The 26,942-nt window shown below is 41.5% G+C and overlaps 1 protein-coding gene across 1 annotated transcript in view; it reads right to left on the bottom strand.

The window, feature by feature from the left end:
* Positions 1-842: 842 nt before the first annotated feature.
* Positions 843-26,942, bottom strand: part of CRTAC1 (cartilage acidic protein 1) — a 30,162-nt gene continuing 4,062 nt past the window's right edge. The window contains exons 2-15 of the mRNA XM_029284201.1: positions 24,272-24,474; positions 17,031-17,227; positions 14,906-15,036; positions 13,928-14,084; positions 12,990-13,124; positions 12,249-12,394; positions 11,655-11,791; positions 10,899-10,981; positions 10,016-10,116; positions 9,719-9,887; positions 7,892-8,040; positions 5,946-5,988; positions 5,595-5,738; positions 843-1,515 (exon numbers count right to left, since the gene is read on the bottom strand). Of these exons, the coding sequence (XP_029140034.1) occupies positions 1,508-1,515; positions 5,595-5,738; positions 5,946-5,988; positions 7,892-8,040; positions 9,719-9,887; positions 10,016-10,116; positions 10,899-10,981; positions 11,655-11,791; positions 12,249-12,394; positions 12,990-13,124; positions 13,928-14,084; positions 14,906-15,036; positions 17,031-17,227; positions 24,272-24,474 (1,803 nt within the window). The 3' untranslated portion in view covers positions 843-1,507. The remainder of the gene's footprint in view (positions 1,516-5,594; positions 5,739-5,945; positions 5,989-7,891; positions 8,041-9,718; positions 9,888-10,015; positions 10,117-10,898; positions 10,982-11,654; positions 11,792-12,248; positions 12,395-12,989; positions 13,125-13,927; positions 14,085-14,905; positions 15,037-17,030; positions 17,228-24,271; positions 24,475-26,942) is intronic.

The following is a 26,942-nucleotide window of genomic DNA, read 5'->3' as shown; positions in this document are numbered from 1 at the left end:
GCAACAAAATGGAGAGAATGGTAAATTAACACTAAGATGCCAGGGGAGATAGTTATGAACTTAAAATGAGTCCCCTTTTCATTTAGTAAGGGGAGAAACTGTGCTAGATATCCACCTGCTTCTAAGTCAGAGATGGACAACCTGAATTTTTTTGGGTGGTATGTGGCCTGTAACCTCTAACATTCCCTAAAATCAGCAGCAAACATCTTTATAATGGCAACATTTTTTTCTAAATTTACTTGCCAAACAAAATGTAAATACTAGCCTCTGATAGATTTAAAGTATTTATTTACCTTCCTAGCTCAACAGACCAGAATGAGAAGGGATGAAAAGTCATCTCAGTAGCCTTCAGTCATATTATTATGTCACTGTCAAGATTCTGTGGCCCTTGACACAGCTGCCAAAAATATCTTGAACATACTGGTTGCCCATGCCAGTTCTCAGCTAACTTTTCAGCTCAACATGCAACATCCTACCTTTAAATCATTGCTGAAAGGTTCTATCCAGGCTACCATTTCTACATGCTCAAAATATATTTGGGATTTTCTAAGCTACTGTAATTCGCACTTCTCTGCAGAACATTAAGAATGTTCCTTTTAATCATGTGTAGCTTGGGTTCTTCAATGGTGTTTCTCTGTTTTAGGTCTTTCCTGTTATTAATAGGCAGCTGGGCGATAAGACAGATTCATCGTTTATGCAATAACAGATCTTTTTAATCACATAGCAGGAATGAAGTCATTCAACTATAAGTGACAGAATAGCTGTAAAAGCACTTTTGTATCACAGTTCCCTGTACTTTTGCCTTGGAACCTAAGAAAGTGCTAGCATTCCAGGAAACTGGATACCTTAAAACTGCAAATGGCTGTTTTATTATTGGTCATGCAAGTTCATCCCACAGCTCCAGAAACCTAGAAAGCTACCTAATATTAAAGTTGAGCATAGGTTCCTTCAATTCAGCATTTTTTATTCTGTCATTTAGTCAGTTCTGACTCTTCAGTAGGCAATGGACCTCATTTTGTCAAGATTGTCTGCCCAGAATGGCAGTGGTTCCTCAGAGACCTCAGATGAGAGTTTTCTAGCTGTGCGGACTTCATTGTACATATTTAGTCATGTGAATGTTTAGGAATAAGAAATTAGAGTGAAATGGTCCATCCAGTCTTTCACAATCCGGTACATGCCATCTGTGTGACCAAACTTCCAGAATTCTCAGCAATTCTGGAAAGGCAGGTGTAGTTGGTAGTAGCAATATATGCTTCTTCAGCATTGTTTCATGATCCTTTAACAAACATCCTTTACATTTTGTTGCAACAAAAACACATACAGAAAGAAAGCACCTCTAGTTCTTAGGATGTAGCTTGCAGTGCAGGGTGAGACTAACTGGATTTTCCAACAAGGTGATGTGAGGTGTGCAAACAATGTGTCACCTATTGAAGGCTGCAAGCAGAGCTGGGTTAACAGAAAATCTTCTAGAATTGCATCAAGGATATTCAAATATTTTGATCCGATTTTACATTGCTATGAAGAGAAAATTCCAAAAAGAATAAAAAAGCAGGTTAATCTGTGCTGCCCACTAGCCTATTTAGTCTACAGGAAAAATGATGTATGCAAATTCAAGAAATGAAAATATAAATGAAAACCTCCACTATAGGTAAGAGAGTTAACATAACGGTAGTCAAAAGTGACTCTTTCCAGATGCATTGAAAGCTGGTTAAAAGAGAACACCAAATACATATATCTAAAATTTGAATAATGGATTTTTTTTTTGCAGAATGGTACAACATTTGCTCAGCAAAGAATGGCATCTTCTTTGAAGTTTTGAGCTCTTGCTCTTTTTACATATTTTTTTTGTTTAAGGATAGACAAACTTGTTCCTGTTAGATTCAGAAGCAAAAAAAAGGGGGGGGGGAACCCCTCTCAAATATTCCCAATCCACTATTGAAACTTTCTCTCAGTTGCAACTGAGGCTTGGAATGGTAACGAGATCAGATCCCATCACCAGACCTTTTATCCACAGCTGGTAGAAAATAAAGATCTCTTTCACAGGCCTCTCTGTCCGCAGCCTACTCTGCTCTTGTGGCTAGCATGTCAGATGGCAGGTTGGAGGATGGGGATCAAGGTTTCTCAACCTTGGTAACTTCAAGATGTTTGGACCTAGAATTCTCCACTGGCTTAAAGTTGGTAAGGTTGAGAAACGCCGATATGGAGGCTTGTAAGAGAGATTGGGGGAGGGGGAGGGGAAAGAGAGAATTCACATTCTCTCTGACTTTTCATTTATTCTAAGCCAGAGAAAAACTGGCATGATATGATGTTTGTCTCATTACACTATGAGATACCAGAGTCCATCTGGATTTGTGTTTTAACTTGAAGTTATATAATGTCTGGATCACTATTAATTTCACTAATTAAATAATAATAATTTTACCCTATAAAAATAAATGACAGTCTTTTCTTTCAATAGCAATTAACTGATCATTTCAGAATTTGGGAAGGAATGTCAAGCAGAATAAAGTTTCTTTGAAGATTGACAAGGAATTCCTATAAAAATAAATGATACTTTTCTTTCAATAGCAATTAACTGATCATTTCAGAATTTGGGAAGGAATGTCAAGCAGAATAAAGTTTCTTTGAAGCTTGACAAGGAATTCCTAGCCATCTTGCTCACATTGGTTGACACCTATAGAACGGTTACCTCTCTGCTCTTTTTTCTTCTGACCAACATCATGTGCCTTCTGGCCTTTTTTCACCTCACCCTTTACATAGCGGTCATGGTTTCAGTGGATCTAAGTCAGGAGCAAAATTACTAAATGGAATGTGCACTTGCAGACATAAAGCACAATCTGTGTTCTATTGCAACTCTTCTGGCATATGTGCTTTGTGTGTGTTACAACATAGGTCCCTACAAAGTGATAGTATTTACCGTGCAACAAATAGAAGATGTAGTGCTTTACAGCTCTCTCTAAGAAGTTTACAGAGTCAGCATATTGCCCCCAGCAATCTGGGTCCTCATTTTGCCAACCTTGGAAGGGTGGAAGGTTGAGTCAACCTTGAGCCGGTCAGGATCAAATTCCTGGCGGTGGGCAGAATTAGCCTGCAATATTGCATTCTAACCACTGTGCCCCAGGGCTCCTTTGCCTCATAATCACAATATTTTGTAAAAAAAAATGTCTTGCTCACATCTACTTTGTGCTTGCAACAATATAATAAACTTTTAAAAGCATGGATATGAAGAATGATTTGGCCCCCACATTTCTTAAGTTGCACAAGTGGATTTGAAGGTGGAATCACAATACACAGAAATACATCATACATGTAGAGAGCATAGTCACTCCTGCTGTCTCATTTCCATTTATGTGTACACAACAGCAGTATAGTTATACACTTCCCAATTCCCACTTCATTCACCAGAGAAGGTTTAGCCTTTCTCCCAATGTGAACCTGCTATACTGTAGATAGTTGTTTCTCTACTGCCATTGGCAGATGGGGGAAAAAAAGTATCTGGAACAAGTTTGCAGAGAGGCAAGACTTCAGTTCCAACACACGCACACTAACGCACACACTAACACACTTCTTGCCATTCAGTTAATGATTATTCTCATATGTGGCCTACAAAAGTGAGTAGAACTCTATTGGCCACAATAAAAGCATTAAAGGCTGCATTTGGTCCATCAGTTGCCTGTATCTGTTTATTAGATTTATATCCTGCCTTTCTTCCAAGACCTCAAGGCAGCATGCACCGCATCCCTCCTCCAATTCTATCCCCTACTCCCAGCCTCCTGAAGTAGACTGGGCTGAGAAACTGAGACTGAACTAAAGTCACCCAGTGAACTTTCATGTTTGAAGGTAGATGGACCAAAGTCTCTCTGGTCCTAGTCCAACACCTTAACCACATACTGACACAGGACTGGGCCTGATCCACTTGCATATGGTCTCTACCTGGGAACCTTCCAAATGCATGGACTTCAATTCCAGATTTCTAAGCCAGCTTTACCTTTGCAAAGAATTTTAGGATTTGTCATTAATACATTGGGAAGGGGCTTTGGTTGGGAAGAATGTGGTAAAGAAGTAAAAAAAAAAGGCATCTATAGTAGGAATGTTGAAAAGCAAGTGGGAAGTGCGCTGCTGCAAAAGCAACTTCAGTCAGAGATGCTACCAGGAGGGGACTTCTAGTCAGATGTGCCGGGCCCTGTAGGGCAGAATTCAGCCGGAGTGGCTGCTACATGTTTTAAAATGAAGTAAAACCAATAACGTATATCTATTTATGCAACTGCTCTTAGGCATTCATAAGTCTGCCATAAAGTAAACCGGCACCTAGCTTAATACTAATCTCATTTTCTGGCCTATTTTCTTCTGAATATTAGCTATTGCCTCCAATTTCACCCACATCCCAAGCACAGTTGCAAGTAGATGCTTGTTGACAATGTAGAGTTTATTGGTGGGGGGACTGTTAAAGGAGAGCAGTTCTCCAGCTGGAAGATTGTTTATTTAAATTGCAGACAAACCAAGATCTAGGTTTGTGTTGGGCTGGAGAGGAGGAAAAGGAGGAGCACGAGGAAGGACGGGAAGCAATTGTGTCATAGGCCAAACCAGCAGGCACAGAGTAATTCTATTGATTTAACCAAGCAAGCAACTACCAGCAAGAGCTACCTTCTTGGTTACAGGCAAGCTCCTAAGAAAATGGCCACCCTACAGAGGTGACAAGCATTAGTGGGGCCTCTGCCCTCTCTGTTTTCTCAGAAAACATGCAAAGGGTATATTGGTAGTGCCAGTGTCATCGGCTGGGCTGTATAATGGATGCTCCCACCTCAGTTCACGTTTCCAGTGACCACCATGAGAAAACTGGATGAGAGGATATGGAGGGAAGGAGGAGAGGGGAGGCTAAGTCATCCATAAAAGGCTGCTTCTGTCCTTTATTGGCAAGGCTTAAAGTGCATAGGAGTAAAAGCAGAGTCCAAGGCAAAGTGAAAGGAGAGGGGCTGATGGCAAGGTCGAGCCCAGCCAGCTCCCTGAAGAAGGATATCCACCGAAAAAGGCCACTTGAGCTACACACAGAGAAAAAGAGAAAAAGAAGCAGGATAGAACACTTGTTAGTGGCACTTAGCAAGGAGATGGCCGTTAGGGGAAAGGATACAGGGCTACACAGAGAAGTCCAAAAATCCCAGCCACCATCTAGCCATGGGACTGCCGGTGATGTTTGGGAAGCAACCGGTAGAAGCAAAGCAAGCGCCCTTGTCTCCGCCTGCCATTTCTCTCTGGCAAACCACAATTGGCGAGAAGCTGCTCAGCAGTGACTAGTTTTCAGAATGTTTGATACCAAATTTTCTTAGCCTGAGAAAATCGTCTATCATTCTTCCCCTCTGCTTAACAAACGTACAGAGCAGGAAGTATTACCCTCTACAATAATGTGTTATTAGTTAAGGTGAATTTAAGAGCTTGTTAGCTAATTTGCTTCCCGCTCCAAACATTCCTTCCCATCAGCTACATATCCTAACAAAGAATTTCAGAGTTTCACTGCCTGACAGTTTCGTATGAATTTCCTAGCTGGCTTCGGGAAGTAGCTCGAAACGGTTCTCTCTTCTGCCCGTGTCATCACTCACCAACACAAGCAGTGCCGTCCTCATTGGGTTCAAAGCCCCGGTTACAGCGCTTGTTGCTGCGGCAACGGTACCCACCATATGTGTTGATGCAGATGGGTCTGCCTCTTGGACACACAAAAGGAAATTCTGCACACTCATCCATGTCTGAGAAGAAAGGAAGTGAGAGAGAGGAGAGAAAGAAAGCATGGGAAACAATAAAAGACAGTCTCAGTGCCGTCTGTCTCAGAAATCAGCCACACTGCTGGGTTTGGATACCAAAGACGTCATTCTACTTCAGGGAAACCCGGCTGTGGGAACCAAGAAATGTCATCCCAGGAGCATCTGCTGATTTTCTCTTGGCAGGTGACTCACCAACACAACGCCCATTCTTGTGCTGAGAGAATCCTTGGCCACACTACGAGGGGGAAAGGAAAACAGATCATCAATAGACCATTGATTCTTAATCTCATTTTTGTCATATCTATTTTGAGGGATTTATTCTAGAATTTGTATAGTTGCAGTTTCTGCCTCAGACCATACACTATCTAATACAAGTAGTCCTCGACTTACAGCCATTTGTTTAGTGACTGTTCAAAGTTCCAACGGCACTGGAAAAAATGACTCATGACCGTTCTTCACCCATACGACCATTGCATCATCGCTATGGTCACATGCTCAAAATTCGGGCACTTGGCAACTGGCATGTATTTGGACAGTTGCACTGGCTTCTGACAAGCACAATGAATGCAGGAAGCTAGATTCACTTAATGACTGCACGATTTGCTTAACAACTGTAGCAAAAGGTTGTAAAATGAGGCAAAACTCACTTAATTGTTTTGCTTAACAATGGGCTCAATTCTGGTCGTAAGTCGAGGACTACCTGTATACAGCTCCCAATCCTGAGGGGCATTTTTGTTATAATATCACTTCTGATCCTCTTGTACAATAAATAGTAGAAGCCAGTGTTTCCTATGTAGCAGCAGAGACTTCATATGGAAATCAGGGCACACAGTAGATTTTCTGGATAAGAAGGTGCAGCAAGAAAAAAAAAATCTGCACTGGGCAAATATCAGTCATTGCAAATTTGAATCTGTTCACTATTTGTTGTGAATGTAGTTGAGAAATCACAATCCAGTATTTGCAAATGGGAAGGTTCTGGTTATTATTATTATTATTATTATTATTATTATTATTATGGTTGATTGCACGGTCTGCCAGATGTGTAAACTCAATTTGGCCTTTTTGTCTACCTATCAAGTCCTTCCCAAATGCCTGGGAGAGGCAGATGTTGTTGTTCAATAATATTAAAGGTATTGTTGCAGGATATAAGCTGTTCCAAGTAAAGCCTTTACAGATTCATACCCAATCTTTTCATTACAGAGATGGCACGGTCAAATTCTGTTTCCAAATTTTAGCACTCATTTTTTAGTAAACCCTATCATCCCATTACAGGTAACATCCAATATACAATTGAAAACAATCAAAACAAAACACATAACAACCCTATCATCCCATTACAGGTAACATCCAATATACAATTGAAAACGATCAAAACAAAATACATAACAACCCAGGCAAAACAGCTGTAACAGTACAAAAATCACGACAGGGTCTCCATTTACATATTAAACCTAAGAGGGTAGGTGCCATCTTTAAGGGGATCCTTCTCCAGACGTCAGGGGGCAGGAACATAGAAGACATGGTTCCTTGGTTCACCATGTGACACTATTTAATTGAAGGAACCTGGACTGCACCCACTTTGTCTGAACATACCAGGCAGATGATTGGTGACGAGGCAATTCTGCAGATAAACCAGAGTCCTGTGGCATGAAGGGCTTTACAGGTAATGACCAACACCTTAAATTGCACTTGGAAGCCAACTGGTAGCAACACTGACATATGAGCGTAACAAGAAGTGCTTGCATTTCTACATTTTACACATATACAGCTGTAGCTCCCAGAAGGTCTTCAAGGGCAATCCCATGTAGAGTCTATTGCAATAGTCCAGTCACAAAATGAGTAAAGCTTGAGTATCTGAAGGCCTCTTGGACAAGAAAAGGGCTCAACTGATGCACAAGATGAACATAAGCAAAAGCCTCCTGGCCATAGCTGCCACCTGCTCCTTGAGCAGTAGCTGCAAATTCAGGAAGACCTCCAAGTGGCACCCCATCTCAAAATGGGGAAGTGTAACCCCATCCAGCCCCCTCCAAGAAAATGTTCCCTACCCGGGAGCTCAGACAGCCACAGCCACTCAGTCTTGTGAGGACCAAGCCAAAGTCTATTCCTTCCATCTAAACCGGCTTAATTGTGAAGCTTACCTCAAGAGGAACTATAATGGTGGGTGACCCTGATGTGACTTTGGGATAGACAATCTCCAGTACAGAATTGATCTCAGTGCTCACTACAGCTCTGATGATAAACTTGCCATCTGGCCAAGTCACTTCCAGGCTGCTGGGTTCATCCTGTCCTACAAAGAAAAAGCACAGGGAATGGCTGAATAATGGAGAAAACTGCAGCCACCATAGACAGAGGAATGGTTGTTGAAAACCATCTTTCCTTCAGGTTCTTGCTTAGTTTTCCTCCTCCCAAATTTTAATATCTGTTCCCAACAGAGATGAAAGAACTTGAGATGCAATGGGGTTGTATTGTTCCGTCAACTATTTTGTGCCAAGACCAGCAGGAATGTGTAATATTTGGGCATATAGGCTCCTTGAATTTCTGAGCCACTTGGCTTCACTTACAGCGCAATCTAACCTGGCAAAGCCCCACTAAACCAAGCCACCTCAAGGATGCAGAAGACTAATGAGGTGTGGAGAAATGCAGTGCTTTCTGCAGAAACAGCTGAAGGAGCAAACCAAGGCTTCACAGTAATATAAATAGTCTGCTCTCTGGGAATGCAAATTATGGTGAACACCCTTTAAACTCCTGAGGATAAATTAGCTGTCATTAATACATAAGATAATAAAATTAACTTGCTAAATATTTTCAAAGTAAAAGATTAAAATTATAAACCACTTTATTGCAGCAGTGGTTTAATATCCGTGGATCCCCAATAAATAGGGAGTTGCTAGAGCTCTTAAAAAACTTGCTGCTGAATTGGCAGACTTGGGAAATCATCTGAAAGCATGAAATGTATTGTAATGTAGATTCTTCAGTATGCTTGCTGGACCTTAATAGAATGGAAGGAATGCAGAGATGAGGCCCTGAACTAAAACGTTTTGAAGGAATAGAAAGATAAGGAAGTGAAAGGACAGAACTAAGGTTTTATCTGGTTTGCAGTGTTTCTGGTGATGTTTGGTGAGTGTTAGGAGGGATGAAAGACAAGGAAGAACCATAAAAAAACTAAAATACCTAAACCAGTCACAAGAAAACAAAAAAAAAAGTCCACATTAAGGCAATGCCTTTTTTAGAGTAAGTTAGGATTTAGAAAATAACATGCAAGCGTTTGAGTTTTCAAGAACTCTAATTAATTCAAAAATAAAAGAAGCAGTGTGGAACAGAGTGGGGAAATATTAACGGAAGTTTGTTAATAATTGACCTATGTTTGCAACAATTTCAGGGTCATATAGCACTATCTGTCTTCATATGACCCTATCAGATACAGAGGTGGTGTTAGGTTGCACCAGGCTTCTCTCTCTCAAATTTGATTTGGAAGAAAAAATAAGTACTGTGTATTACAGGTAATCCTCAACTTATGACCACAATGGAGCCCAAAATTTCTGTTGCTAAACAAGACAGTTGTTAAGTTCCATTTTACTACGTTTCTTGCCACAGTTGTTAAATGAATCTCTGCAGTTGTTAAGATAGTAACACAGTTGTTAAATGAACCTGGCTTTCCCAGTGACTCTGCTTGTCAGACAGTCACAAAAGGTGATCACATGATCCCAGGACACAGCAACCATCATAAGTACATGCCATTTGCCAAGTATCCGAATTTTGATCACATGATCATAGGTTGCAAGTGTGAAAAATGGTCATAAATCATTTTTTTCAGTGCCATTGCAATTTTGAACGGTCACTAAACAAATAGTTGTAAGTCAAGGACTACCTGTGTTGGACTAGTAGGCAGATGGCCGGGGCAAAAGAGACCTGAGGCCACACACCACTCTGCATTCCAAGCCCTGCCTCTACTCCTCCTCACTCACCCAAGCCGAAATGGGCAACAGGCTCCATCTCACACAAGTACCCAGACCCTCCATCAATGATGCGCAGATGGGCACCACTGTGCCGTGTGAACAGCACCACTTTAGCACCACGAGCAAATGCCCCAAAGCGTGTACGTGGAATCACCCGCAGCCAGTTGTTGCCAGCACCCTGTGGAGATGGACAGACAGACTCAGCCAAAGGATGAAGTGGTCATGGAACTGAGGAAGGACTTTCATGCTTGTTCACATATAGATTTGATTTTAAGCACATTAAGAGAGGTACCTTTCTAAACCTACCTCATTGACTTTGAAGACTGAGAGTGGTTGTGCCATGGATTCACCATGTGAAAGGATTAAATCCAGCTTCCCATCACCATCAAAATCTACCACCACACCTCCTAAAATGATATAATCTCAGTAAGGAAATGTATCTTTGGTCATCACTTTTGTGAAAGGACCGCATTACTTAACAGCGATATTGAATAATATAATGTCCAACATGAGAAAATTAGAATATAGTTTCTTCTTCTCTGTGCTTGATTCCATTCAGTTTCCCTGCAGTGGTGCATTTGCTATGTCTCTCTACTTCACAGATATTATTTTTTCCTAATGCGAACTCCTCTGTTAATAAGAGCCCTTTCTGCTACTGATATTCAGGAATGAAGTCTCCTGATTGTTAATAGGAGTCATAGACAAAGGTCATTCTTCTCTTCCCTCATATGCTTTAAGAGGCAGCCAATCACAGGAACAACCCATAGGCCAAGGGGTCAGGCCACATGGATGTTTTGTCTCTGAGCCTAATACAAATAATTATGCTCTTGTTATGATGCATCGCAGGATCCAGGTGAAGATTTGCCAGTCTCTCCCTTTCTCCCTCAAACACCTGCAGCATTTGCATATGTTCATTGAGTGTTTACAAAACACAGATTTCATGTAAACTTATCATATAAATACACTGTTATTTGAAACCATTATGCTCAGAATCTGACATTTCCTAACTGTGCCACTGCCAACAACCCAGATATCTAGATTTTCCTGGCACACAGAGGGGTCACTGGTACACAATTCATCACTGGTAGAATATTGCCAATAGGTTACAGCAACCTCTTTTATATCTGTTTTATTCTTGCTAAGTGATGCATGATAATCATGCTCCACAAAAGATATCACAATGATTCACCTGTGCCACGCCCCTCTGGTTCCACAGCATCACCAGGGTTTAGTTCTTCAATAGCTGGGTCGGCATGTTCTCGGCGGATAACCCTGCAGCAGAAAAGGACTGCAGTAATGAATGTTGTCCTCCCAGAATAGGACCTTAATTTTGAAAATCTATTTCTGGTGATCAGCACCCTGTATCTACAGCCTAGATCTGTAGGCTGTATCTGCTTTTGCCACTGTTCTTTTCTCTAGAAGAGACCTTGCACATTTGCAAAATGATAAATTTGGCACGGACTCCCTAGACTTGCCATATGCTGCTGCTATCACTTTATTAGTCAGAGAAATGTAAGCAACTCTGTTTAACAAGCCATTGATTGCCTACAATTAATGGGAACTGTGCATAAGTGCTAATTAGTGAAAGCCAGAATCTCCAGGGATTGGTCTAGGCAGAACAGACTGTTGTATCAGTAGTGAGATAGTCACAACATTGTCAACTGTATAAAGAGTGGCTGGAACTGAATGGGGCCCTTTCCATTCTGCTGGAACCATCTCACTCCTGTGGATTATGACACAGGAGAGTAAATGCCACTGTACAATGGATGAAGAATTACCCCTCCCAGCTGTCTCATCTCATGTTCTCGGTTTGCATGTAGAACTTTTTAAAGACAGGATGATTTCCACCAGACTCTGCTGGGAAACCTTTGTTGCAGTATCCAGGGCCAAGCAAGATAGGGAGCCCACTACCCTAGCCTCTGGTGGCCATGTGGCTCTCACCCACCGGAAGAGGCGGTTGGCAGACGAGCCACGATATGCGATGTTGTTGAAGAAGACCTCCAATTCCTGGTCATTGTCAAAATCAGCAGCGATGACGGTGCGGACAGGTGATGGCATGGACAGTTTGGGCGTGGCAATGTCCTGGGGGAAGGACGGGGATTAGTGGGGCAGGGCTTGGGCTTGAGCATGACCAAGAGGAAGTAAAGATTAGGAATAGATTTAGGTGGCTGGAAACTTTGTTGCTGGGCTGAAAAGTAGGAAGCTTATTGGAGCAGGCAATATTAAAAGTCTATATAGTTTTATGAAGGACGGTTCTGCTGATGGGTAGAAACCAAGGTGAGGAAAATGCTGCCAAATCTACATTGCAGGAATAAGGAACATTCTTGAGCTGGGAGATAATCCTTAAAAAAAGGAATTTCTGGTCATCCAATTGGGGTATAGACATCAGTCTCTTTGGTTATTGGATCTAATCTATGTGCTCCATTCTTTCTTACATTACTTCATTACCAGAGTCCCCACATACCCTTTCCCTGCTGAGAGCCCAGGACATTCCAGGCATATCCTGGTTTTGGACTTCCCTTTTCCAGATGAAACTTACTCGGAAGCGGATACGCCCACCTGCATTAACTTGCAGATAGAGCCGGTGTGGTCCATTCCAGTTACCATAGATTAGGTCAACTTTGCCATCACGATTGAAGTCAGCTAGGGCCACCCCACGACCATGTTGGTAGGGATCATCCAATCCTACGGAGGATGATAGGGAAGTCAGCTAGATGAAATTTCCCATGTATTATACCGAACTGGATCTTATGCTGTTGTGGAGCTCAAGGGATTTAGGCTCCATGGTAGCAAAGGACAGAAGAGGGTTTTCTGGCAGCTAGTGCTGCTTACTGAACCTGTCAGCGACAGCAGGGCCAGGGACAAAAAGAACAACAGGTTGTGTAGTATGGCTAGTTGAGTAGGCATGTGAGGAGCTGGCAATCTGCTATTTCACCTTCCCCTCCCCCGTCCAAGCCCCTTCTCGCCAATGTGTTCCTATTCCCTTGATGACATGGAAGGAATGTTTCTAAAGAGAATAGGTGTCATCAGCAGCACGGCGGTGATGGATGCCAGCCTGACATCTCGTTAAACTCCAGTGATCATCAGCCAGACGCTAAATAACTGGTGGTTGAGCCTGGGTGCACTTATTACCCGCTCCTTCTCCAGAAGTAGGGAGGCTGGGATAGGGGAAAAAAAATCTCAACTCTAGTAGGATTTCAAGTGTTCAGCAACTACGTAAATCATTTTAATCTTATAAGACATGCTGCCCCCAACACCCTCGCCCAGGCTACATACTCACCAGTGCTGGGTGCTACATCTATGAAGGTACCATCGCCCTGGTTCTGAAAGAGGAAGTTGGCTCCGTTCTCATTATCACAAAATATGTCAGAGGCAGCTTCACTGAGAATGGGACCCACCGCTACGCCCCGACCCCCTGGGAACAAGAGGAGTGAAAGCTCCAGAGCACTCCCAATCACCTGTTCCCTGTGAAGCAGAAACTGCACTGGAAATAAATCCTAGCCTGAATATAAGACCAAAACCCCCAACAATGGATTCATTCTCCTATTTCCTGCCTCTGTCTACAGTGAATCCTATGAATTGATAAACACTGAAATCCATTGTGAGGATCCCTATTTTACCCTGAAGTTCCCTAATACCCACAAAATATTTGGTAAGAATTCAGGACCTTTGAGACTGAATGCTGAGCCAAGATGAATGGGACTAGAGTCAGAGAATGGCCCAGGATAGTCTGAGGCAAGTTTTCCCTCCATCTCAGAGGTCTGTTTCTGGCAGCCACAACTCAATTGGTGGCTACAATAGTGTTGCCCTAAAGCTCCAGATATGCTGTTAGGCCTGAGTATTGTAGGATTTTAAGAAAGGACCAGTGGAAGATTCTGAAGCAAAATGGTATCCATCATGGAGAACTCCCATTTCTTTCCTGCTGAAAGCCATTTTATTCCCCCCCCAAACAATGCATTATGGAATGGAGAATTTCAGGAAAAACAAAAATAGGCTACTGTTCAGAGGAAATGCTAACATGGAAAAAAAAAACTATAAATTATGTTCTATGGCACTGAAAGATAAATTTATTCTGAAACCTAGGGCAACACAAAAAAGGAAAAGCCCACAGAGGACAAGAGTTCCTTCAAACCTGCAGTTCATTCTGATCAAAGGTCTTCCCAGTTTATATCCTCAGGTCTTCTTCAGCAAAATAGTAACCCTCTGCTTCCCTCATACCTGTGAATTTATTGACTCCAGCTTCTGCAGCCACATCATTCAGTGCCACAATGCCATGCTCTAGATCACTGGCAGCTGTGTCCATCTCAATGAGGGCATGAGGACCAACTCTTCCATTGGCATAGTTAGCTATGTAAATGGAATAGCGGCCAGACCCCTGTGGGAAGGAAGGGAATAGAAGCACTGAGAACCGGAGCTCCAATGAAGCATTCCCATCAATTCCCCACACATGGATAGAATAGCTAGATTCACACAACATGTGAACCCACCAGACCAGATGTTCCTATATTATGCCCAAATGTAAACTGTGATGGTGTAACACAATAATCTGATTCATATAACGAAATGGTCGAGTTTCCAAAATATAATGAGCCACAAAATATTCAAGCCGTGGTCTGGCATGTTGTGTACCTCCAGTGGGTCGCAGTTCCATAGCTGTGATAAGGATAAGTCTGGTAAAGAAAACGCCATGCCAGACCCTTAAATATACAAGCAAAAGGAGTCTACTCAGACATGGTTGTTTTCTTATCCTTGCTAGGGGGCTTCCAAAAGGAACATGCCAGGTCTTCACATGCCCATGTTTGCCCCAGGCTTCTTTGTCAGCCACCATCTGCCCCCTTTTGTTCTCCCATGGCACCCTGATTTAACAATAATCATTGGAAAACAAACCACGCAAGGTAGAGAGAGAAGAAAATGCAGGTGACAGGGGCATAAATCACCCAGACAGGCTGGTGTTTATCAGCAGCACGGCACTCGCCTGGCACTGCAGCCCCTGATGGGAGTCCTGACAGCTGTGGGGGAGGGGGCAAAGCCTGGTCACAGGGGAGGCTGGGTGGAGAACAAGGCCTCTCCAAAAACATTTTCTCTTTACACAGCTTAGATTATGCTTCTTTGGTTCCAATTTCTTTCCTCCACATATATGCCAGAGACCAGTGCTTGTGAAATGATAGCCTCAGCGAGCCCACCTCATGCACTCACCTGCCTGTCTATGCATGCCACGGAACGTCCAGCAAACCGGCTTGCCACACCCCGATTCACCTCATCACTCAAGATGTCCTCCCAGCGCCCACTGCGGAACTTGAATAGTTTATCTGTATAGGTGGCTACACCTGGGAAAGAGAGAGAAGACATCAAGCATCTTATGCCCTCAGGCTGTACTCTATCTCAGTACATTCTGAACTATGTTTTCTCTAAATTCCAGTAATCAGAGGTGGAAAAATTTGGCATAAACCCATCCTGAAACAACACAATTGCACTGTGCAGATGTGAAATTTGTATGTACGTGCAGATTGTGCATGTAACCATCAAACAATCCCTATCCCAACTTGCCTCTACAAACCAAATCCTTCTTTTTCTTGTCCGGTTTGAGCACCTAGTTCCTGATCGTCAGTCTTTACAGCTTCTCCACTCCAATACCCACACTCACGAGTCTCTAACTGCTAGCTAGTATGCAGGGCTGCGACTGGGACTGCGCTGCCGTGAATGCAGCAACTCCAACAAAGCTTAAGTGTTGGTAAGGGAGGTCCAGAAGAATACATTCATTAAGGAAAAATGTGCGAAAGCAGCACGGAGCCATGTACATCATAAGGGGAAAGGGGAAAAGAAAAAATCGATGACCAGACCCTGATGCCGGGAGTAATGTGATTGGCTGGTTTAAAGAGTGGGAGTCTTTGGGAGCTGCAAAGCTATAATTAGGTGTGTCAAGAAGACAGATAAGCAGAACCAAGAGTAGATCGATGAAGCAGGTAAAGGGCCCAGCCCAACTCTGGAAGGAACAGGGGTTTGGCAGTGTCTTTTTTTCCTAGGGAAAGGGCCACAGAGATCTAAAGAAGGGCTTTGAGTAAGTGGGAGGAAAGCAATCATTGTTCCAGGGCTGCCACAAGCTATTCAGAAAGAATCTAGAAGCAGTCAAAATCCAGCATGGAATTTTAACAGAAAAGCCAATGGTCAAGCAGCATTTCCCGGAACTTCCCATAACCCCATCTGAAGCCCAGAGAAGAAAAGGGGCCTATCAGTCTAATTGCAATTTTTATTAAGCAAGGGCTAGGCCTTAAGATTAGGCTGGCAGAGTATGGACATGGACTAGTGCAACATATGTGATTTTGGCAAGAGCATATCATAAAGGAGTCTAGTGCCAGCCTAGCAGCTAGATACTCATCCTCCCAAAGGAAAACAATAATGGCAGTGGAGCCACAGAGGCCTAGATGCTTCAGAGGTTCACCATCTTTCCTCTGTCCTATTCAGCTCAAGGAACATTGTCCCAGAGGCACTCCTTCATCCCCTGCAATTCCAAGCCCTCAGAGCTGCAGTCACTGCTGGCAACTAGAGATCTGGCAAAACCCTGAGTCAGCAGCCAAGTCTCTCTACACTGCCCTCCCCCCCCCATTGTCTGCCAGCCCCACTGCTGCCAGAGAATCGACAAAATCACTCAGCTGGGAAATTAACTCCAGGCTTGAAACATCCCACCCTGGTGGCCAGTGAAGGTCAGGAAATGAATGGCAGTGGTACAAGGCTAGCAGGTGAAGTCCCAGAGTAAACTATGCAGAGGGCAGCCTATAGGATGCCACAAACAAGAAAGAAAGATGGCTGAGCAGACTCCTGGTCTTCATCCAGTCCCCTCTGAGAATCACTTTCATGTTTCTGTCACCTCTTTTGGGCAGTTTAAATAGATCCTGGAACAAGTCAGCACTGGTCAAGCTGCTACAATGATTTCCAGACATATAGTATGTTGTAGTGACAATGTATATTTCCCACATATAGTATGTTGTACTGACAATGACAAAATTCTATTTTGGCACCAGTGAGGTAACGTGAACTAGCAAGTTGAAGCCATAGGTTTAATGGAGCCATGAGATGGAAGTGTCAAAGCATGAATGAGTGAAGATATTATATGAGGGAGATGCAATATGTAATCAGCCCTGGAAGACTGTTGAATATGTAGGATACGTTGATTCTGATTAGCAGGATTTGAGGGTATGAATATCATAGTTGGATGGATATCAGAAGATGAAAGGAAATGCATAGAACATTCAAGAGGTTTGATGCCTTAATTTGGTTGTCAGTGGTAAGTTAAATGTCAAGGATGGATGACTTTGACACACACCAGAAAAGGCATTATTGGTGTTTAGGAAGTAAATTTCCTCCCATCCATCTCCATCAATGTCACAGGCTGCCACACCAATTGCATTGCCCTGACGATCCCTCAATGCATAGTAGGGGGAGCTGTGTTCATCCACTGCAAGATTTAACAGCCGTCCCCGGGCCTTGTCGTACTTCAGCACCAGATTGGGTCCATTGTACCTGAAGGAACAGAGAGTAAGAAATGAAGCAAGTGTGAGCAAGAGTGGTTTCAGATATTAGCCCTCCTCAAATAATTTTTCTTTTCTTTTTTTCCTATCAAAGTGAAGTCTTCTATTGCTGCTAATGTAGTTCCTCAATTAGGCAATCAAGCATTCCCAGTATCTTCTATTCTTGGAGAAGAGAAAGGAATGGACTTTAATGAAGAGAATAGTGGTGGGAACCAATATGCTTTCCATATTTTCTCATCATTTCCACCGCTCCGCCTTATTAAGAAGCCAGTAACTCAGCCTGAGTTCTAGCACACTGGATTAATCACCTTCCTGCCTCTTTTCTGCCATAATGGATTTGTTAGATTTTAATGAGTCACAAGGCTCTCAGCAACTGCCACAGCTACCTTTCCAAAAAACTGTCCGATTTTGTGAAAAAAAAGTCAACAGAGAAAAAGGAATAGAGCCATTGTTTTCCTCAAGTCTGCTGAATACATCACACATTTATGAAAATGCTTTGAAGTACAGATTTAATACATTAATCTGGTAAGATTTCAAGACACATAATTCACCAAAGTTGATTAAAAACCTTCACAGGGCAAGGTACAAAGTTCACGACAAGGAGTGATGCTTATGGAATTTAGGATTATATTTTTTTAAAATATCAGGAAAGTCTATTTTTTTCATCCAACACAAGACAAATGCACATAAAAATGTTATGCCACTTATAGTTAAGCATGTTTAAATCATTTTGTTTTACTACATAGCTTTATACTGTTCCTTTTTCCTTCTTCAGATCAGTGAGATTCATTGGGAAAAATAGGTTAAAAAAGAAGAGCTGGATTTTGTGTTTCCTATATTTATAGAGACAGAGTTCCTTTTCTAAATCTTTTCTGACAGGCTGAAGGATTTGGGGATTAAGTCAGGCACCACTGGGGCTTCTCAGGAAAATGGAGACCAAATCGTAAAAGCCCAAAATAAATTTCTTATCTTATTTCAGACAGCTGATGTATGCAAGATGCAAATAGAAGTTTCTCCTCCTATTCAGGAATCAGGATTTATCTGGGGTTGTATTGTTAAAAGGCATATAACATGGGCTTGACCTAAAGCCCTTGTCAGGAAGGGACGATGGGAAGGCCTCTGAAACAGAACTGACAAAAACCTAAAGTACTGTAGTATCAGATCAGAATACTGCTTTTATAGAGTACTTATCTGTCTTGTTAATGGATTTGGCCAAAGTATACTCTTCCTCTAGTTGTGTAGAATTCTGTTTGTTTGATTAAGGGAGAGTTCTGAATTCTTTGAGACATCCATCCATGTTAACATCACACAATGCAAAGTTGCAGAAACGCCTGAGTGATTTCATCTGGCAGCTAATGATGTGTGACTCTAATGTGGTTAGCATAGAGTTTGCTAAGGCTGAAAATGTACAGCATAGAGAGAAAATACAACAGAGGGGAGGGGAGTCCTGGGAGCTAGTAATAAACATAGAATTTGGTAAAATCTTGAGGGCAATATTTGAAAACCCAAGAGAAAATATCTATCCTCAAAGGAGATCAAGAGGGGAGCCTTTCAAGAAACCAGTTAATGGTTTAAAGGGCCAAGGCTGCATCAGAGGCTGAATTTTATGTGTCAGTGGGTCTATGAAATGCCCTTAGTAACACACTTTGGCTACTGTTGTAGGTGCGTTTTGAAATGAGAACTTTGTAATCTGAAGTAGGAAAAACTGCCTTCAGAAAATATGGTAATCCTCTATTTTAAGATGTGTGTCTTGTTCACATTTGGTGCAATATACCGGTATATATTTTCTGATTCTTCGCCCTTTAATAAAAGTAGATTCAGAAAACACTGAATTTGGTTTATGTTATGGCTGAAATTATTATATATAGATAATAATCTGCCTCTTGGAATCTTTCAACTACTTGAATAACTCCAAGATCTCCCATATTCTTCTTCTATAAAAATCAGTGGGAAAGAAACTTACATATAATACAAGCCACATGTTTGGCTTAACATTGTTTTGGGTTATTCCAGCCTCTCTTTCAAAAATATATTCTTTAGTTTATTTAATCGTTGCAAGATTTGAAATGCGCTATATCAGAAAGCATAGCCCTGGCAATCCTAGGGTGGAAATCTTCCCACAAAAGGTTGCACTCTGCAATGCAAAGTGGTCTAAATCTGGGCAGCTGCAGCCCATGGCTGAATGAAATGCTTTGTTATCCTTTATTAAGAGCAATATCAAAAGGAAATTAGAAATGCTGGGTATATTAGATCTGCAAGTGATACTTGTAAACTTTGCATAGACCATCTTCTGGTGGCAGCAGCTCTAATATATTTCTCATTCTTAAACTAGGAAGTCCAAGGTATGGGTTTTAAGTGCCTGGCATGGGAATATGCTGCTACAGCTTGTGGGCCTCCTGTGTGCCAGCCTGCCAAGGTATTACTTAGCACTAATATCTCCTCCGCCATGATCAAGTGCTCCTTCCACCAGTGTGATATTGTTATATCCTTTCACTACCAAATTACATTTTTTGGCCCTCTCAGGAATTTAGGTGACTTGTTTATTGCTGTTATTGTTTTTTAATGTATTACCTTTTAAATACGTTATGATTACATTCTCTTTTGTTTTTATTATATTTTGTTCCAATTCTGTCAAGAGGCTTTAAGCCTAAATACCAAAGAAGTCACTATTGTGCTTTAAAGATGTATATGTGTGTGTGTTGGGGAGGGCAATTATGGTGCATCTCAGGCTAAATGTGGGGAAGTGTAGCAAAAGCAGAAATCCTTTTCAGACTGCAAATAAATCATATCTCAGAAGGAAGCTCCAATTGCTCTGCTTCCCTCTGTTAAGGCCATAACTAAAAAACTAGCATACTGTTTCTACTTTAGCAAGAATACTAACAACTTGGTGACAGTTTAGGACAGAGTGATGGAGATGTCGCGTCTGGAATGCACATCCATGAAGGAAGGTCAGAGGAACGACGGGAATAAAAAGGATGGATGGATTCAGGTGAACACATAGATTAATGAGTAAGTTTGTCGGGTAAAGTTCCCTTCTAAGAAATTGAAGCAATCAAGGATTAATCAGGAACAGGTTGAATGTAATTCTTACCCAGAGAAATATCTTATTGTAAAAAGCCTTCCCCCCCCCACTTCAAGTGGATGATCACTTCCACCATTCCTAGTGAATTTGGTTGAACTGGCATTCTGGCTAGCAATTATAGGATTGTGTAGCACAATGTACTTAGACACCATCATTTGGGGGAAAGTTACAACCTTTCCCATTTGGGCACTCTCAAGATGTTTTGAACTATCTTCCCCATATTTTCGAACCATATGTCGAATGGGTCTTATGGATTTGTTATTTGAAATAGCTAGAGGGGACTAATTTAAGGAAAGCTGCAGGGTAGATATCCTGTAAAGAAGTCTACAAATTGGGAAAAGTGCTGATTCCCACACTTAGAATTTAATATCATTTACAATGATTATCCATCATCATTATTTTAAGTAATTGCAATATTGTTAAATACGAGATGTGCAGCCCAGTTTTTAGTCTCCTTGTGTTAATGTATCATTTATAATCATTCAGAAGGGACCATTAATTTCTTTTAGTAATATTTGAGAATTAGAATCGATTTCTCCAGATTTGGAGCCTCTACTAGGTAGAGTTAGGGGTGAGGCACCACAGCCCAACAATTGGATGGCAGCAGGTTAGGGGAGCCAGTAAGTCGACATGTGACAACAGCCTAGTTAGAATAGTCAGTTCATTATCTGATGCTTATTTGTTCTTGACAGGATTATAGAATTCCTAGATAGAGATTATGAGGATCCTTTAAAAGCATCTGGACTCATACCATTCTAACACAGAGCCCCTTTGTAAGGGAGACATGTGGTTTAAAAAATGTGATAAATAAATAAGGTATTGTTTCCTGTGTGATAACTTGCCTCTTCTTAATGATACATTAAAGTAGCCCCGGCAAGTATGCACACATTCCTGATTGTTCATTCATGGGAAACTTCCACTTCTCCATATGCACATTTGTCAATGCATGTCTAGCATGATCACCCTAAAGGCAAAACATGCTGTTTCTCTCTGAGCAGCTGGCCAGGCTGGTTCCCATTTCCTTCTATCCTTCCTCTTCAAGGGACTGTCAGATTAGGGATACAAGGAGCACACAGCTGAATGCCTGCTCACTCCTGTGCACCAACTCAAGCCAAGCACAGTGTCAATAATGCGATGAAGCACTCTCTCACTCTGCTGCAGCCAATTAACACAATGTCAAGGTGCACACCGAGGCTGTCAGAAGAGCAAAAGAGAAGGTTGCCTTTCCTCAGAGTGAGAGAAAGTTTGTTTTTCTTCAGGTCAAACCAGGGCACTCCTCCCCATGTCTGGACTTGCCATAAACTTTTCCTCACCTATGAGAAACACCTGTCTGTCCACAGTTTTATAGGCTTAATAAGATAATCTGGGTTCCAATAAACACAGCCTTTGTACAAAACAGAATTCCCCAGCCAAGTTTTCCAGTTGCATTGGGATTACAAATCCCAGAATTTCCAGATAGGAAAATTCTAGAAGCTGTCATTACAACACAACTGGAGGCACCAGGTTGGGGAAGGTCAGCATGAAGAATTGAGAGGAAAAAGTTCCCCAATCTGTGTGAAAGGTTAACTAATTAAGGTGTGTGTGTGTGTGTGTGTGTGTGTGTGTGTAAGGTGGGAGATTCTAAATTGTTCTCCAAATTGGAGAAATCAATGCTGATGGGGAAGGAGTGATTAACTCTTGTTTTACATTCTTTTAAACATATATATGACACTTTTGAGAGAGGTCATTCTTTAATTTAGGGTGGGGTATTATCAATACAACTATGACTGTATGGCCCCACTTCAGGATATATAGTAACAGCTTCGACCTGGTGCCTAGAGGCTAGAACTAGGTTCCAACTACAGGTAATCCTCGACTTACGATCTCAAGCCCAAAATTTCTGTTGCTAAGGGAAACATTTGTTAATTTTGCCCCATTTTATGAATCAGTTGCCAAGCATCTGAATTTTGATCATGTGACCATGGGGATGCTGCAGTAGTCTTTAAGTGTGAAAAACCATCATAAGTCACAAATCCCATTGTAACTTTGAATGGTCACTAAATGAACTGTTGTAAATCGAAAACTACCTGTATAGTAATTGATGACCTAGTCATCTAGATTGAAATATGCTCCAAATAGGTGACCCTTAAAAACAATAGAGTACAGTACAGCAGAGTAACAGTTATCCTACAAGGCTATATTGGTTCCCAGTTAGCTGCCAGGCCCAGTCTTGATTCGTTATAGCTTAAGTCTTTTCAAAAAAATACTGGGACCCTCTACTGCAGGTACCAGATGTCTATCCAGTACATGCTGGCTGACATGATATGCTGCATGTCCCCCCAGGACATGAAGGAAATGGATGTTTGAGGGCAGGCCTTTTTTGCATGCTGTCCCCTGGCCTGGAACAGCTTGCTGACCCAATTTGGGTGGCTCTTTCTCTGTGATCATTCAGTAAGGTTGAAGACTGCTCTTCCAAAGAGCTTGTGTAGCAGCATGTGGACTACAGTTTGTGAAGTAGTTTAATGTTTTACTGATATGAGCAATCTTTGAAGAGGTGACATGCAAATGAATCCAAATGAAAAACTGCTAGCCATGGAAATTGGAATCTGTTAGTGAAAGATCCTGGGAGACCACTGAGATAGAATGCAACTTCAGGCAACTGAGGTCCCCAGCAGCCCAGTGGGGATGAAACAGAAAAATATGGGGTTCTAAAATGATGGCCCTAGTAGTCCATGTGTTTAAAACAGACTTGCCATCTTGTCTTCCTGCTATAGGGATGGTATAAATAGATGGAAAACAACAAGAGCTAGGAAAAATCAAGGCCAAGAAGAGATTGAGAGGGCTCGGTGAAACAAATTTGGTTATATAAACAATTTCCCTGTTTTCTAGGAAATCCTAGACAGAAGAGCTTTTCAATGGATATATATTATTTCCAGGTCAGCGCAACTGAGACATGTTTTATGACAGTACAAGTTATACAAGCAGTGACCAGGTATAAAGAGACAGTCCCCTCTGGCCCCTACTTCCTAGGTCATGATTCTAGCCTGGACAGGTTGGGGAAACTGGGGTGGGAGCTGAGAAGGCTACTGGCAGAAGCAGTTAATCAGGGAAGTGATATGGGAGACAGTTAGGCTGTAAGCATTGAGGATGCAACTGTACAGTAGTTCCACTGAGAATCCACATACACATCTGAAATTGAATCATTGCACAGATGTTATTTTTGGTTTATTTCAGCAGCTCCATATAAACCTTTACATGTTCTAAGAACAAAGTAGAATATGAATATCTATACTTTTCCTTCCTTTTACAGCCTTACCCAATTTAATGCCTTTCAGAGGTTTTCAATGACATTTCTCATAGGCCTCAACCAGAAAACCACATCTCACTAAGTGGGAGTGTTAGCAGTTTTAGTCCAGAATATTTGTAAAACCCCACAAACATAACAGTGTCCAAGTTCTTCTGAGAAACAGGGTCGGAATTCACAAACTGTAGTAAACTTTAATATAATTTGTTTAGTTTTGAATTAATGGAACATATGCATCCAGCTATTGTGATTATAAAGTGATTTAGGGCTTTTCTTATATGTGAATTAGACTATTATAACTTGTTCAATATACCACGATGAAAATAAATAATAGTTTGGGCATGGCTTACAAACAAATCTATATTTGGATGAACTTTCTAACTTTGGATGAAGTCACATACTGTATGGCAGTTAGCCAAACCCACCCAGAGTTGCTTGGGATTGTGAGATAGGCAAAATAATAATAACAACAACAACAATAATAATAATAATAATAATAATACATTATCCTTTTTTGACTCTTTGTATGAAACCAGCCTTTGGGATGTAACCATCTGCCTTGTATCCTGTTAATTCTAGACTATTCTTTCTCCTCAAATATGGCTCATTGTGGGGTGGCAGCCCAACTTCTGATGCATCTAGCAATACTTAGCATTTTCCTTGGTACCTACCCAGCCACGACAATCTCGAAGTCTCCATCCTGGTCTACATCAGTCACAGCCACACCATAGTTGAGCTGAGTCGGGTTGCTGTCATAGTCAGGGGGAAGGACTTGATCTGTAACTGCTGTGAACATGGGTTTACTACGCTGGGATCCTTCACCAGGCCAAGGCAGAACCAAGCTCCACAACAGCAGTAGCAGCAACCTTGGCACCTATAAAGAGAGGCATGTGGCTACATCACCAATTCACTTAGTAGCTGAGTTTTATTTTTAATGCAGGAATCCTGTAACAGATTATTACACTATGGAAAATAACAATAGGAATAGCACTTAGACTTACATACCACTCCAAACTGCTTTATAGCACTCTCTGGTCAGTTTACAAATGTCAGCATATTGCCCCCAACAATCTGGGTCCTCATGTTGCCAACCTCAGAAGGATGGAAGGCTGAATCAAACCTGAGCCAGTCAGGGTCAAACTCCAGGCTATGGACAGAGTTTGCTTGCAATACTGCATTCTAACCACTGTGCCATCGAGGCTCAAAATCTAGCTTGTTTTGCCCATTTCACTGCTACTTACCCATGCAGATAAGCACTGGCAGGGATCTGATATAACCATCCTGTTAAATTCTTAGGAGTAGGCTTGCCACCACTCCTTGTAGAATTGGGCAAGCAGTTTTGGAGACTTTGGTTTAGTTCTGAATTGGTCAGCAGTTGCCTAATGCTCAAGTACCAATAGAGAGATGTTGTTTTTTATTCCACTGTGGGCAGGAAACATCTGTTTCTTAATCTTCTGAGCTTTAGGGGGGAAGCATTGGAATACTAGATCTATGGAAAATTTCAGCTGTTGTGAAGAGCAGGATGTGCTGACACTATAGTTCGTACCAAACATCTAGTTTCAGGATTGAAAGTGAATTCAACTGTCTCAGAATTCACACTGGAATGTGAAAACATATTAGCTTCAGAATTCCACACCTCTGCTGAAGAGAAACAAAAATATACTAGGTTAGACTATTAGATCTCACATCCATTCATCAGAATTAAAAGGAAGAGAAAGGACCTTAATTCATTCCTTCAAGAAGAATGTCCCATCTCTCTCCTTTGATTCCATCAAAGAATAGTTGATTTTGTGGCTAGCCTGAGCTAGAAGACGGGAAAGAAAGAATCTATAAAAGAATATCAGGCAACATAATATATATTTACACCCAAAATGCAGTGATGTGAGCAAGCATTTTAATAACATCCCATTTCTGTTTTAAGTTGATAACACTCTGCTTCATAATTTTCCAGTAATTCTGATGAAGATCAGATCCTGAGGGCCATCTAGTCTGCTTCTTGAGGCAGGATCCTCTCAACATTAAAGCACTTCCACAGAATGTCTGTTGATTTCTCCTATGGAATAATCCATGCAAAAAAGAAGATGGCAGCAAATAAAGCATCTTGTGCCAGAAGTCACCTTTCAGTTCAAGATGGACTCTTAGATAGGATAGCCTCCTTTACTTCATGAGAAGGCAATGTTGCAATGAGCTTTATTAATCCTTAAAACAGATGAATATCTCTCCCCTCATTTGTAAAGACAACAAGAGTAGTTAAAGCTTAGCAAAAAAAGAGGCACTTCTTCATTCTGTCAGTATCTGCATATGAAAACTCTTATATTTTATGTTAATAACTATCTTTCCTCCCCCAGCCAGGGCTGTCAGTTTGGAGTATTTTTATAATCAGTATTGTAGGTTAGAATCAATAGTTCCTTTAAAGTCCCTTGGAATGAAAGTGTGAAGGGGGAGAAGCCCATCGTTTCATCTTGTTTTATCCACCCTGATTGTGTGAATAAGAAGGCTGTCAAAATGCATTATGGAATAGGTAATCTGTCTTGTGAACATTTCTACAGATAATAACTCATTAGCTCTATTATTGGCCTTTGGGGACTGTCCTAACCCCTCTTAGCAGTACCCTGTGGTATTAACCCTTCTAGAAAATAGATCTCAAGGTAAGCTCTTGCAAATCTTCCTGCTGGATCCAAACCCAGAGGTGGTCTTGAACAATTGTGAGTATCCAGGCTACCTATACTGATGGGCAGATGGTACTACAACTAGGCATGTCCTACGCTTTTTCTCCTTCTGCTCAAAGATCAGCAAGCTTCCCATGACTTCATTGAAATCACCATATGCTCAAAATTATTCTCTGAAGAGGCAATGGATGAAATTTATCTATTTCATTATGGTTTGCAATTGAATTTAGGGCTGCAGAATTCATGATGTGGCCTGAAATATAGAAAACCTACTCAAAACAAAACTGAAAAGAGTAAACTTGGTCATTCCTGATATATAAGGAATGGTGCATATAATTGCAGTTAATAATGATTAGTATGAATAGTTATGATGTAATAATACTGGGAGCTATCAGGTTTGGTCCTCTCATTAGGAAAAACTCCACCTATTGGCTTTAGAAACAATGAAGAAGCCATTCGTAGGTGTCTATGGGTCAAATGACTAGGTAGGCAGTACAAGAGCAAATGCATCTTTCTTGTGTTCTTCCATAGCAAAACAATCCATCATACAAGGCCAGTAGCTGGTACTATCCCCCAGTTTAGGCACAGATTAACTCTTCATTAAATAAGTTCTCATAAACATAGGATGGTAACAGGCGCCTGGTGACAAAGACAACGTGTTCTTCTGTCGCAC

The sequence above is a fragment of the Protobothrops mucrosquamatus genome, unplaced genomic scaffold, assembly GCF_001527695.2.
Source record: "Protobothrops mucrosquamatus isolate PMUCROS unplaced genomic scaffold, P.Mucros_1.0 scaffold419, whole genome shotgun sequence".
In the NCBI taxonomy this organism is placed as follows: domain Eukaryota; kingdom Metazoa; phylum Chordata; class Lepidosauria; order Squamata; family Viperidae; genus Protobothrops; species Protobothrops mucrosquamatus.
The sequence above is the reverse complement of the archived record's forward strand: the minus strand, read 5'-3'. Positions and strand labels throughout refer to the sequence as shown.